Raw genomic sequence first — 14,531 nt, 5'->3', positions numbered from 1 at the left:
ACTAGCCAACCCGTGAGTAACAAAACTACGGTAGCCATCTACCGAAAAACTACACGAGTAAAATCACTTGATTCGTAAGTTCAAGATTAAAAGTTATGACAAAAGGATTTAGACAATTAAAGGAAATTTGTAATCCATATTGCTTACTCCTTGCGATCTCCGATGCTACTTTGAAGAATTGGATCTAAAGAAGAAGAAGTGCCACTCAACATAGTTCGCAAGTATGATTATCCTGTTCTGAGATTCTACAGGGATTGAAAGGTAATTGACCCTGAGATTGAATTGTCAATAAAGCATGAACCATGCGTAATGGGACGTTTAATCCCCAATTCATGATGAAATTGCTCTCAACGATGAATGCCGTGGATTGATGATGATGCTAGAGCATTGAGTTTGCAAGTTAGTTTAGATTATTTGCACAATTTAAGTTACGTCATAGATTTCCATAATTTCTGGTTTCAACTAAAAAATCATTGATGGCGCGAATATCTTACAGGTAGTTGTCGTATTTTAGGCTTACATCGCACTCAGCTAATTCCACTTCATATGCATATATTCTAATCAACCGACCATAAACAAATTAGTGACGGTTTTAAATGAAAATCTTTTGCATGATTAGATATCAAACCTAAGTGGCGAGTTGGTATGAACTTAGGAGAACACGAGCTAGGTTTAAAAACTTAGTAATCTATTAGCCCGAATTGAAAATTTTAGGTCGTGACATGAACGGCGTAATGGTGGTTTTGAAGTTACTGTTGGTGAAGATGATATACCTCCAATCAAAGATGCACTAGCTGTCGAAGATAATGAATATTTTTCTCTCTCTCTCTTCAATGGGTCATCTTCGATGGTGATGCTTTTCTAGTCACCCTTTTGGTTCCAGTCCTACACTTCATCTTTTAAAAGCTGGACATCCCAATTAATGATTACTTTTTCATTGATTGGGTTATATTATATAGTTTATAACATTTAATTGTGTCACTGTAGCTAATGACGATGCACTTCTCGCTTTTGTCATACAACTTCTTCCTCCGTTATATGGTATATGGGGATAAGCTACGTACCCAAATATTCGTAGGAATGAAACATATGGCTTGTTGCTGCTCCAATCCTCTTTTGGGGTTTTTCCAAGAACACTCCTTCTTGGACACCTATTTAGGATAAATACAATAGATACAACTGATTCTGCCCAAAACTTATTGGGCAAATTTGTAGCTTTTTGCAAACTTCTTGCCATTTAAAAAAATTGTCATGTTCTTTCTTTCTGCTATACCATTTTATTGAGAAGTATAGCTAGCAATCAACTGACGTCTCACTCCATGAATTTTATAGTATTTGTCAAATTCATTTGAGGTAAATTCTATAGTTGTTTTTGATCTCAACGTCTTTAGACTAATGTCACTATGTTTTCAACATAGACTTTAAATTCTTTGAACTTACCAAACGCTTTAGATTTTTCTATTATAAAATATACCCATGTTTTTCCGGTAAAATTAGCGTGTACCTTTTTTGTCCGAATGATTCAAACCCAATAGGGTCATAAATGTCCATATATACCAACTCCAATAGCTGTTTTGCTCTTATGGCTTTTCCAACTAAAAAAGATTCTCGACCTTGTTTCCTAACAAGACATCCTTTGCATGGACAATCTAGACAGTCAATCAAAGGCATACCGGTCACCATCTTTTCCCGCACTAGTAATTTTAGTCCACCAAAATTTAGATGCCCCGATTAAAGCTGTCATAACCAGTTGATGTCTTTCATCATCGCTTGGAAAACTCAAGAGATTACTCCATTTTCAATATAAACCTGTGGCCTTTTTCAGAAAATCGTCCAACAGTTAAAAAATTCGAAAAAATTCTTGGCACATCCATAATGGTAATATTAATACCATCTTTAACTTGATATTGATGTTACCTTTACCCATCACAGAATTTTTTTTTTTTTATTCTCGAAATTGACTTTACCACGACTTGTCTTATGCAACGAGAATATTTCCTTCCAGCCAAACATACGATTGCTGCAACCAGTATCTAGATAACATTTGTTGGTACCTACGGTGCTCGAGTCATCTTTATCACATGCTAGGACCATGTATTCTTAAACATTGGTGCCATGTACGTGCTCTGCCTATTCGTACTTGACTTTTGATTTGTCACGTGTTTTATATTTCCCAATGGAATTTGACTTTCCACCGCTACCTAGGTGTCACGCCCCGACTCTCAAGCTCGCGATATCCCTACCTTACTCGCCTCGGGTCATAAATGATAGCGTCCCGGGTAGGCTATCGACCTACGAAAATTTTGATGCATGCGGAACGTGCAAAACTCCCAGACAATCAAAATAGCGAGATAGTATAGCAGGAAAATAAACACAATCAATTCAATAAAACATAACTTCATTCAAAAGTCAGAACATACGACTCTTAACCCTACTAAGCTACGGTAAATATGTACAACCCCATACTTTGGGACGGCTCACTAAGACCTCAAAAGGATACGTGGTCGGGTAAGGTTAATCCATCATCTACTCCCAAAAATCCTACCACACTCCTCTAAGTTCAGCATCCACGGCCTCCATCACCTCCTGAAAATTGTTAACCACGACAATGTGAGAAATTAATCTCGGTGAGCCAACGCCTAAGCCCGGTTAGGACGTTGATTCGCTCGTACACCCTAAAAATTAACACAACAGCATAAAGCAAATATTTCAATCACAGGCAAAATTACCCTTCGGGCCACACGTAATGCAATGCGGATTCGACTCAATAGTCACCCAATCAAATCAATTCACCACTGCAAAGCATCATAGCACTTGCATGCACAGGACACCACATGTGGTCCATTTATTATCGAGTCCGACTCGTAGGTCCAACACACTAGTCGGTTGGTGCTCTCTTGGCAAGACCAGGCATTGTCCCTTACTTCAGGCGACGGTGTCCGATAGTCCATGTGACTCCGTTCAACCAACCATAAGACAATGATTGTTGACACGGCACGGAGCTAACAAGAATCCTAAAAAGACTTCGGCCCATCACAAACTACGACCGATAAACGTACAGCCAGAAGACAATGACCGACGCGCATCCAGCAACCAGAAGACAATGATTGCCAAGACCGAACGACCAGAAGACAATGATCGTCGGAATTATCCCATTATGTGACCACTCACGCACTTCGACAACCAGCCGGTTCTTTTCTTGGATTTAGGTCGAATGCTCATACTCACATGTTCAAATACTTGGCCCAAAGCCGTTTTCGTGCAAAAACATGCAATTTTATCTCATACGTGGTCACATGAATGCGTAATTAGATCGATCGACGCACTAGGCAATTTGGGGCGATTAACCTCTAATCGGACCCCCACGGCAATCAACGACCAAACCGGCACTCACGGCCAATAATTCAATAATTAAATTAATCATTCGCAGCCGATCGATTATTAATCCCAATTTCAATTTCAATTGCGCACTCGTCTCGGACTTATCGCTCGCTCACGATCAATCAATACAATCAATCAAATCAATCAATCTCATCTAATTAGGCATAGAATCCTAACTAATTAGACTAACTTAACCAATTAAGGCCATTGAACCTAAACCAAGTTTCTCACATAAATCGGCCCTAATCGAGCTACCTAAATACCTAATAATCTAATTAAACTAAACCGAACACAATTAATGTCATAACCAAGAGTTAAGGGCTAACTCACAAATTTAATTAGCTCGGGCGGACTCAAATCGGGCGGTGGCGGCACGAACTCGGCCCGGCCCGCGGCGATTATTGGCAACCCGTGATCCAAAATAAACTTCGGGCTCCAACTTGGTCCAAGACGGCCCAAACAACTTGGCGACACTTCGGAAAGGTGGCACGGGACTCGGGGTGACGGCCGGTGGCCAGAGTTGGCCGGAACAAGGGCCGGCCGGCGTGAATAGTAACTTCCCGGAACGAGACAGCGGTGAAACAGGGAAAACGGAGCTGATCGGAGGGGATTTAGGTGGTCCGAGGCTAGGGAAAAGCTTGGCCAAGGTTTGGGGGTCTTCGGGGGAGCTATGGATGGTGGTGACGGTGCCGGCGGACAACCGGAGGTGGGCTGAACAGCGGCGACCAGAACCGCGCAGAAAATAGGGGAGGTGCGAGCAAAACAGGGGAGGGTTTTCAAGGTTCAAATCGAGCTCCACAAGTGCCAATCGGTTGCGGGTGGCTTTGGGGGACGTCAAGGGGTCGAGGACGACGTCCTAGGGTGGTCGGTGGGCCATGGGTCACGGCAGAGGAGGTCGAAACAGCGGTGCGAACCGGCGTCGCAAAAACAGGGCAAATAAGACTTCGGGACTGATTCGGGGCTGTCAGGCGGGTGCACGGCGGCGCACGGTGGTGGGGTGGCTTCGGGAGGTCGAGAGGGAGATGGTGTGGTGGTGGGTGGTGGTCGGAAATGACCTCGAGGAGGCTGAGCAGCCCAAAACCAAAGCTGGAATCGAAACAGAGCAGAAGGGGTCGTCGGGGCTGTTTCGGCTCAGGCGGCGGCAAACGGCGGTCGGAGAGGTGGCGTCGAGCTGGCGGCACAGTGGTGAGGCGGCGGTGGTGTCGATCGAGGCTGGTGGTCGCACAAAAATTGCCAAAGAAGGAGGAAAGGGCGTTCGGTGTGCAGGGGGAGGGTCTCGCGCGAAGCACGGTGATGGAGAGAGAGCAGACGGGGAGAGAGAGAGAGAGAGAGAGAGGGAAGAGAGAAAAGGTCACGTGGGTTTTGACTTGGGGGTGGTTGTTTGACTGAGGTGGGGCCCACCCATCTCTTCAAATTAATGATTTTTGTCTCACATGAATAATATCCAAGGGCGGTTTCGTAATTTGACAAATCGAGACCGATCGGATTTTTGGCTCAACTAATTGGGAGTAAAATTAGGAATTTCACGGGTTAGGTTTGGTCCGGAAAATTTTAGGTGCAAGGACTAAAAATCCTAAGTCGCGGCGACCACGGTTTCGAGACCCAATCGAAACCGAATGACATTTCGAGACTCGTCCAAATTTGTCGTTTACGTCCCGGCGATCCAAAAATTGCATCGACTAAAATTCAATTCTCTTCCTTTTTATTGAATTCGGGCAAATTACATACTTCGAATTTCCCGGGCGTCACAACTCTCCCCACCTTAGGAAATTCCGTCCCCGAAATTACAATACAAATACAACTCTTCAAAAAGATACAGGTAGCTACTCTTCATTACTTCTTCATTCTCCCAAGTAGCTCCTTGAGGCCCATGGTGTTGCCAAACTACCTTGGCTAACGGAATCGTCTTGCTCCGAAGCACTTGCTCTTTCCTATCCATGGTCCCGACTGGCCGTTCCACGTATGCGGCTCGCTCATCTAGCTCAATTTCTTCATAACTCAGCACATGAGCGGGATCCGGTTTGTACTTTTTTAACATCGACACGTGGAATACATTAAGCACTTGAGCCGATCTTGGCGGCAACGCAAGACGATATGCCAGATTTCCAATCCGCTCCAAAATCTTAAAAGGCCCAACATACCTAGGGCTCAACTTTCCTTTCTTGCCAAAACGAGATGTGCCTCTCATAGGCGACACTTTCAGAAAAACATGATCGCCTACTTGGAATTCCAGAGGTCTACGCCTCCTATCTGCATAGCTCTTCTGACAACTCTGAGCTGTTCTCGCTCTGTCTCTAATAACCTTGATGACTTCTATAGACTGCTGTACCAACTCAAGACCAGTGATTTTCCTTTCGCCTATTTCTTCCCAACAGATCGGCGTTACGCACGCTCTACCATATAATGCCTCAAATGGCGCCATCTTAATACTCTGCTGAAAACTCTTATTGTAGGCGAACTCAACCAAATGCAACTGTTCTTCCTAACCGCCTTTGAAATCCAAGACACATGCTCTTAACATATCCTCCAATTTCTGAATCGTCCTTTCAGATTGACCATCAGTCTGCGGGTGATAGGCCCTACTGAACTGAAGCTTCGTTCCCAAGGCAGTCTGCAGAATCTTCCAAAATATGGCAATGAACTTGGGATCACGATCTGAGGTGATTGTCACCGGCACTCCATGTAGTCTCACGATATGCCTCACATACAAATCTACATATCTGTCCAAGGAGAAGTCTTTTCTTACTGGAATGAAGTGCGCCGACTTCGTTAATCAGTCGACTACAACCCATATCGAATCATGTCCCCTCCGACTTCTTGGCAATCCCATCACGAAGTCCATCGTGATATGCTCCTATTTCCATTCCGGAATCTCTAAAGGCTGCAAATGTCCTCGAGGCTTACAATGCTACGCCTTAACTTGTCGACAGGTCAAACACTTAGCCACATTCTTAACTATATCCGCCTTCATACCATTCCACCAGTAGTGTTGCTTCCGATTCCGATACATCTTCCTACTTCCGGGATGGATACTATAACTGCTACGATGTGCCTCCGATAAGATATCCTCCCTTAAACTTTCATCGACCGGCACAACTAGACGTCCTCTAAACTTCGGTATCCCATCCTCGGCCACTTGAAAATCAACCCTTCGCTTGGCTGAGTCCTCCTGAAGGATCTTCCGAATAGTGGGGTCCGTCGACTATAGGGTCCTAATTCAGGTCCGCACTTTCGGCTCAATTCTCAATGTAGCCACTAGACTCGACAGATGACTTATCTCCAACTTAAAGTCCGAGTCTCTCACCCGCTCAAGCAAATGCCATTCACTCACACATAATTGAGCAATCGCTAATTTTCTACTCAAGGCATTCGCAACCTTATTTACCTTGCCCGGATGATACAATATCTCGCAATCATAATCCTTGAGCAGCTCTATCCATCGACGCTACCTCATGTTCAACTCTTTCTGAGAGAACGGTACTTCAGGCTCTGATGATTGGTATACGCTTGAAAACTTTCTCCGATCGGATAATGCCTCCAAATCTTTAGGGCGAACACGACCGCAGCCAACTCCAGGTCGTACGTTGGATAGTTCAACTCGTGGGGTCTCAACTAGCGAGATGCATACGCTACTACCCTTCCATGTTGCATTAAAATACAACCCGGACCTCTGAGAGACGCGTCACCGTAGATCTCGAATTCTCTAAGACCAGACGGAATCGTCAACACAGGAGCCGTAGTCGCCTTATGCTTAAGCTCATGAAAACTACGCTTGCACCGGTCTGTCCATTCATACTTCACATCCTTCTTCAACAGCTTAGTCATAGGCGAGGCTATAGTTGAAAAATTTTCCACGAATCGCCTATAGTAGCCTGCCAATCCCAAGAAGCTTCTAATCTCGGTCACTGTCGTCGGTCTTGTCCAATCTATAATCGCCTCAATCTTAGACGGATCCACAACGATTCCTTCACTAGAGACTACGTGGCCTAAGAACGCCACATGAGCTAACCAAAACTCGCACTTACTGAGCTTGGCAAAAAGCTAATGTAATCTCAAAGTCTCCAGCACTATCCTCGGGTGTTGTTCATGGTCCTCAGAAATCTTCGAGTACACCAGAATATCGTCTATAAACACTATGACGAAGTGATCCAAGAATTCCTTAAACACTCTATTCACCGGATCCATAAAAGCGGCGGGAGCATTCGTCAGACCAAACGGCATCACCGTGAACTTATAGTGTCTATAACGCATCCCGAATGTCGTCTTTGGTATATCTTCCTTCCTAATCCCCAACTAATGGTATCTCATCCGTAGATCAATTTTAGAAAACACCGATGCTCCACGCAACTAATCGAACGGATCATCAATCCTAGGTAGTGGGTACTTATTCTTGATCGTTACTTGATTCAACTGTCTGTAGTCTATACACAACCTCATAGACCCGTCCTTCTTCTTGATGAACAACACGGGTGCTCCCCATGGTGACGCACCGGGGCGGATAACTGCACCTTGAGTTCCATCAGGTCCGACAATGTCATCCTATACAGTGCTTTAGAGATCGGCTCCGTTCCTAGAGCTAACTCTATCACGAACTCCATTTCTCTTTTCGGGGGCAATCCAGGCAATTCTTCGGGAAAAACATCCGGAAACTCACATACTACAGCAATATCCTCCAACTTAGTTTCCCCAATAGACGTATCCACTATCGCAGCCAAATAACCTTGGCAACCACTCTCCAACAACCGAGTTGCCTCTAGCGATGAGATTACTACGATCGAGGTTCCACCTTGATTTCCCACAAATTCAAAACCGGCCCCATCCAATGGCCTAAATTGAATCGCCTTATGATAGCAGTCCATCGTGGCCCTTTGCTTCGTTAACCAATCCATTCCCACGATCAGATCAAAATCGTACATCTCTAGTACAACCAGATCTATCTCACTCTCATGACCATCAACTACTAGTCTACAACCAGGACGGCTTACAGCAGCTATTACGATATCCTTTAAAGGTGTAGACACCTTGATAACCACATCTAATGGTACCACAATTAATCCAAACAGTCTAACAAATTGATCCGCAACAAAATAATGCGTAGCACTAGGGTCAAACAAAGCATAGGCTATGCTATTCTGTAGAAGGACCGTACCTATGACGGTCGGTGAGTCCTTCGCCTCATCTTGGGTGATCGCAAACACTCATCCTTGTGCCTAAGGTCTGTTGCCGTAATTCGATAGCGCGATCCTTCCAACTTGGCCTCCCAATGACCTAGCTTGTTGCCTCTACGGGCAATCTCTCACCAGATGGCCCCGCCGACCACATCCAAAGCAAACTCCACGCATTCCACACGGAGCAGATCCATACCTCTGGTTACACAAGCGGCAGACATCATCTCTGCGAGGCATCGGCTTACTAATCACTCCTCGACGATTAGGCGGGACATTGAATCGATTTCCTTGCATCGGCCTCTTCCCTTGCCGAATATCTCTTCTATTCGAAGGCGCGAATCGCGATCTAGATGCGGCAGCCCTTTCTATTAGATCCTGCTCAACCATCTGCGCTCTCTCATAGAGATCATTATAGTCCTTCGGGTTGAATGGTATCAAGCACACTTCGATCTCGGGCTTCAGCTTATCTCTAAACCTTCTAGCTCTATCCATAGGGTCTTCAACCAATCTCGGAGCATACTTGGACAGTTTTTCAAATCTGGCCTCATACCGATCGATCGTCATCCGGTTCCGGCGCAAGCGAAAGAACTCTGCCATCTTCTGGTCTCTTACATTATCCGAGAAATACTTCCCATTAAAAGCCTCCACGAAGGCATCCCACGTCGGGACCGTACCCTCGGGAAATACTCTGTCCTTGGAAGCTCTCCACCATGTACTTGCAGTCCCTTGCAACCGGTACACGGCCAAGATGACCTTATCCTCGTTGGTACACCTCAATAGATCAAATGCTTTCTCCAATTCCTCGATCCACGAAATGGCAGCTTCGGGATCTCCACTCCTAGAGAACTTGGGCGGTTTCAACTTAAGAAATTGCTCCACCAACCTTTCGGCCAGGTACCCATCATTCACAACTCCAACAGGCTGATTCACAGGTGGGGCTCCAGCGACGGTGGCGGCGGCAGCATTCCGATTCCTCACTTGTTGCCCCATTAGGTCGCCAATAGCTCTCAGAGCTTGTAGAATCCCAACCATAGTCGGCTCTTGCCCAATCGGCTCGGCAGCGCGCGACGCTCTTTCTTCTTCCAAAATCTCACTTATCGCCTGACAGGGCCTAGTCCGTGGTCCTTGGGGTGCTCTTCTACCACGTTCGCTCATTTTGCAGGTAAATTATGGAGTCCCGCATACCCCATAGCAAGCGCGGCCAGAAGGCGGCCCCACAACTCAAATCCAGAAATCAACAATCACATGCACAACGTTTATTAACCCACTAACTATCCCAATTTCAATCGCTCCTTATCACTCCAGGTCAATGACCGGATGGATTAGGCTAACCTTGCTCTGATACCACCTTGGGCGAGGATGTCCCGCCCCGACTCTCGAGCTCGCGACAGCCCTACCTTACTTGCCTCAGGTCATGAATGATAGCGTCCCAGGTAGGCTATCGACCTACGAAAATTTCGGCGCATGCGGAACGTGCAAAACTCCCGGACAATCAAAATATAGGGATAGTATATCAGGAAAATAAACACAATCAATTCAATAAAACATAACTTCATTCAAAAGTCGAAACAGACGAATCTTAACCCTACCGAGCTACGGTAAATATGTACAACCCCATACTTTGGGGTGGCTCACTAAGACCTCAAAATGACACGAGGTCGAGTAAGGTTAAGCCCTCATCTACTCCCAAAAATCCTACCACACACCTCCAGGTTCAACGTCTACGGCTTCCGTCACAGCCTAAAAATTGTTAACCACGACGGGGTGAGAAATTAATCTCGGTGAGCCAATGCCTAAGCCTGGTTAGGACGTTGATTCGCTCGTACACCCTAAAAAGCAATCACATCAAGACAGAACGTATATTTCAATCATAGGCAACTTACCCTCCAGGCCACACGTAATGCAATGCAGACTCGACTCAACAATCACCCAATCAAATCAATTCACCACTACAAAGCATCACAGCACTTGCATGCACAGGACACCACACGTAGTCCATTTATTATCAGATCCGACCCGTAGGTCTAGCACACTAGTCGGTTGGTGCTCTCCTGGTAGGACCAGGCATTGTCCCTTACTTCCGGCGACGGCGTCTGATAGTCTATGTGACTCCGTTCAACCAACCGGAAGACAATGATTGTCAACATGGCATGGAGCTAATAGGAATCCTAAAAAGGCTTCGGCCCATCACAAGCTGCGACCGGCAAACGTATAGCCAGAAGACAATGACTAACGCGCATCCAGCAAACCGAAGACAATGACTGACGCGCATCCAACAACCAGAAGACAATGATCGTCGGAATTATCCCATTATGTGACCACTCAGGCACTTCGACAACCAGCCAGTTCTTTTCTTGGATTTAGGTCAAATACTCATACTCGCATGTTCAAATACTTGGCCCAAGGCCATTTTCGTGCAAAAACATGCAATTTTATCTCATACGTGGTCACATGAATGCGCAATTAGATCAACTGACGAACCAGGCAATTTGAGGCGATTAACCTCTAATCGGACCCCCACGGCAATCAACAGCCAAACTAGCACTCACGGCCAATAATTCAATAATTAAATTAATCATTTGCAGCCAGTCGATTATTAATCCCAATTTCAATTTTAATTGCGCACTCGTGTCTAACCTATCGCATGCTCGCGATCAATCAATGCAATCAATCGGATCAATCAATCTCATCTAATTAGGCATAGAATCCTAACTAATTAGACTAACTTAACCAATTGGGGCCATTGAACCTAAACCAAGTTTCTAAACTAAACTGGCCCTAATCGAGCTACCTAAATACCTAATAATCTAATTAAACTAAACCGGACACAATTAGCGTCCTAATCAAGAGTTAGGGGCTAACTCACAAATTTAATTAGCTCGGGCGGTGGCGGCACGAACTCGGTCCGGCCCGCGGCGATTATTGGCAACTCGCGATCCAAAATAAACTTCGAGCTCCAACTTGGTCTAGGACGGCCCGAACGACTTGGCAACACTTCGGAAAGGTGGCGCGAAACTTGGGGGTGACGTCCGGTGGCCGGAGCTGGCCGGAACAATGGTCGACCGACGTGAACAGTAACTTCCCGAACAGGGACAGCGGCGAAACAGGGAAAACAGAGGCGATCGGAGGGGATTTAGGTGGTTCGAGGCTGGGAAAAATCTTGGCCAAGGTTTGGGGGTCTTCAGGGGAGCTGTGGGTGGCGGCGACGGCGCCGGCGGACAGCCGAAGGAGGGCTGAATAGCGGCGACCAGAACCGCGTAGAAAACAGGGGAGGGTTTCCAAGGTTCAAATCGAGCTCCACAAATGCCAATCGGTTGCGGGTGGCTTTGGGGGACGTCAAGGGGTCGAGGACGATGTCCTAGAGTGGTTGGCGGGCTGTGGGTCACGGCGGAGGAGGCCGAAACAGCGGCGTGAACCGGCGATGCAAAAACAGGGCAGACAAGACTTTGGGACTGATTCGGGGCTGTCCAGCGGGTCTACAGCGGTGCCCGGCGGTGGGGTGGCTTCTGGAGGTCAAGAGGGAGATGGTGTGGCGGTGGGTGGTGGTCGAAAATGGCCTCGAGGAGGTTGAGCAGCCCAAAACCAAAACCGGAATCGAAATAGAGCAGAGGGGGTCGCTAGGGCTGTTTCGGCTCCGGCGGCGGCGAACGGTGGTCGGGGAGGTGGCGTCGAGCTGGCGGTAAGGCGGTGAGGCGCTGGTGGTGTCGATCGGGGCTGGTGGTCGAACAAAAATGGCCAAAGGAGGAGGAAAGGGCGTTCGATGTGCGGGGGGGAGGGTCTCGCGTGAAGCACAGTGAGGGAGAGAGAGCAGACGGGGAGAGAGAGAGAGAGAGAGAGAGAGAGAGAGAGAGAGAAGATAGAAAAGGTCATGTGGGTTTTGACTTGGGGGGCTTGTTCGACTGAGGTGGGGCCCACCCATCTCTTCAAATTAATGATTTTTGTCTCACATGAATAATATCCAAGGGCGGTTTCGTAATTTGACAAATCGAGACCGATCGGATTTTTGGCTCAACCGATTGGGAGTAAAATTAGGAATTTCATGGGCTAGGTTCGGTCCAGAAAATTTTAGGCGCAAGGATTAAAAATCCTAAGTCGTGGCGATCACGGTTTCGAGACCCAATCGAAACCGAACGACATTTCGGGACTCGTCCAAATTTGTCGTTTACGTCCTTGCGATCCAAAAATTGCACCGACTAAAATTCAATTCTCTTCCTTTTTATTGAATTCGGGCAAATTACATACTTTGAATTTCCCGGGCGTCACACTAGGTCTCCTCTATGACCTCAACCACCTTGATAGCCTCCTCGACTTGATGGAATGACCCGACTTTGCAATGCTTTCCGGGGATTTGAACCAATGGACTTCTGATTTATTCTTTGCTCGTGCGAGCAGAATGAACCCATCAACCGTTCCAACATTAGAATTGACGCATCTTGCCCTTCCTCGATCGCCTCGATGATGTAGTCAAATCTTTTAGTTAAAGACCGTAAGATTTTTTCTCCGATATACATATGGTGGAGTTCTTCACCATTCACCCTCGATTGGTTAATGATGGTTTGCACACAATCAAAATATGTCGAGATTGATTTAGAGCATGCATAGAGACTCAAAGTTACCTCAAAGTGTTTGAAGCCAAACTCGTCAAACACAATCATCGCCTTTGTAGTATTTTCTCAAATATCCCGCTCAATATTTGTGGTCTCCGTACTCGATATCTTTTCAAATATTGTTTCCTCGATGGCTTGAAAGATCACATACAATGCTTTCTCATCTTTCTTTCGAGACTCCACCAAAGAATCTTTCTCTTCCTTTCTTAAAGCCTTGAATGCTTTGGCATCCGCCACTCTGTTGTTGCCGTTTTCCAATAGATTCCATAAATATTGCGATTTGAAAAGAACCTTCATCTGTACGGACCACTTATTGAAATTTCTTCTATCCAACTTTGGAGATTGCAATATAACGGAACTGGTGGATGCCAGTTCTAGTTCTAACACCAAATGTTGGAACCAAAAGAATAATTATAACTTCGGAAATTGTGAATATGGGAAAAATTTGAGAGAGAAATTATTCTTAAAATGCTTTCTGATGGCTACTTTACAACATTCATCCTCACTTCCTTATATAATAGCAGAACACCTAGGGTTACATTTAATGACATAGACAAACACCCCAGGCACACGAAATGAGCGTTGAAGTCTTCGAGCACTCCTTCTGGCAACATCAAATGAAACAACAAAAAGTCCACAAAGCTGACAAGAAAACACACAAACATTAAATGTCTTTGAAGACTACCGTAGCAATCCATGGAGAACTTTTCGATGACGTTCTTTGTCTTCATGCTGAAGTAGCTGTTCTTCCTTAAATGCTTGCAGCCTTTGTCTTCATTCTCCTACATGAATCAAGGCGTCGTCATTTGCTTTCATTCTTCCTCTTCCGACACCCACCATAAATCAAGGCATTCTTTGAAGAATACTAACAGCCATATCTAGAATCCACCAACCAACCTGCTCAAATCTTCAACAATCCATTTTATATTATTCAAACAGGACAGGCCTCCATCTCCCCCTTCTATCTATTTCTATTGCCTCTGTTTTTTTTTTCTTCTCTTATTTATCAATTTTCTAATGTTTTGTCCAATCACCACAAGAAATATACAATAAGCACTAATTTGTCGAGTCAACTCTGACATTAGCGCTACTGTATGAGTCCACATAAATACTTCCGTTTTCTTTTTAACTGTATGATTAACTCCAATGAGAAGAAGTATAATTTAAGGAGCCAATGAACCACAAGAGTGAATTCAAGAACCAAATTAGAACATGCTGCAATTGTTCAGGGAACTCCACTACATCTATCCCTTCCACGTATGATGGCTATGAAAATAGATTTGAATCCATGATCCCATTTCTCGTTGATACTTATCACAGAAAAGATACAAGATAGATTCATTGTCGATAGCCGTACGTTGATTTGTCAAAAAAT

The 14,531-nt window shown here is 45.5% G+C and overlaps 1 protein-coding gene across 1 annotated transcript; it reads right to left on the bottom strand.

Moving 5' to 3' along the window:
* Positions 1 to 7,814: 7,814 nt before the first annotated feature.
* Positions 7,815 to 9,581, bottom strand: LOC125314113. Its single transcript, XM_048275587.1, has 2 exons — positions 8,682 to 9,581; positions 7,815 to 8,402 (listed from the first exon to the last, which is right to left on the bottom strand). The coding sequence occupies exons 1-2, from the start codon at positions 9,579 to 9,581 to the stop codon at positions 7,815 to 7,817; spliced, it is 1,488 nt and encodes a 495-aa protein (XP_048131544.1).
* Between the last annotated feature and the right edge of the window lie 4,950 nt (positions 9,582 to 14,531).

Source organism: Rhodamnia argentea, chromosome 3 (assembly GCF_020921035.1).
Source record: "Rhodamnia argentea isolate NSW1041297 chromosome 3, ASM2092103v1, whole genome shotgun sequence".
In the NCBI taxonomy this organism is placed as follows: Eukaryota; Viridiplantae; Streptophyta; class Magnoliopsida; order Myrtales; family Myrtaceae; genus Rhodamnia; species Rhodamnia argentea.
The sequence above is the reverse complement of the archived record's forward strand: the minus strand, read 5'-3'. Positions and strand labels throughout refer to the sequence as shown.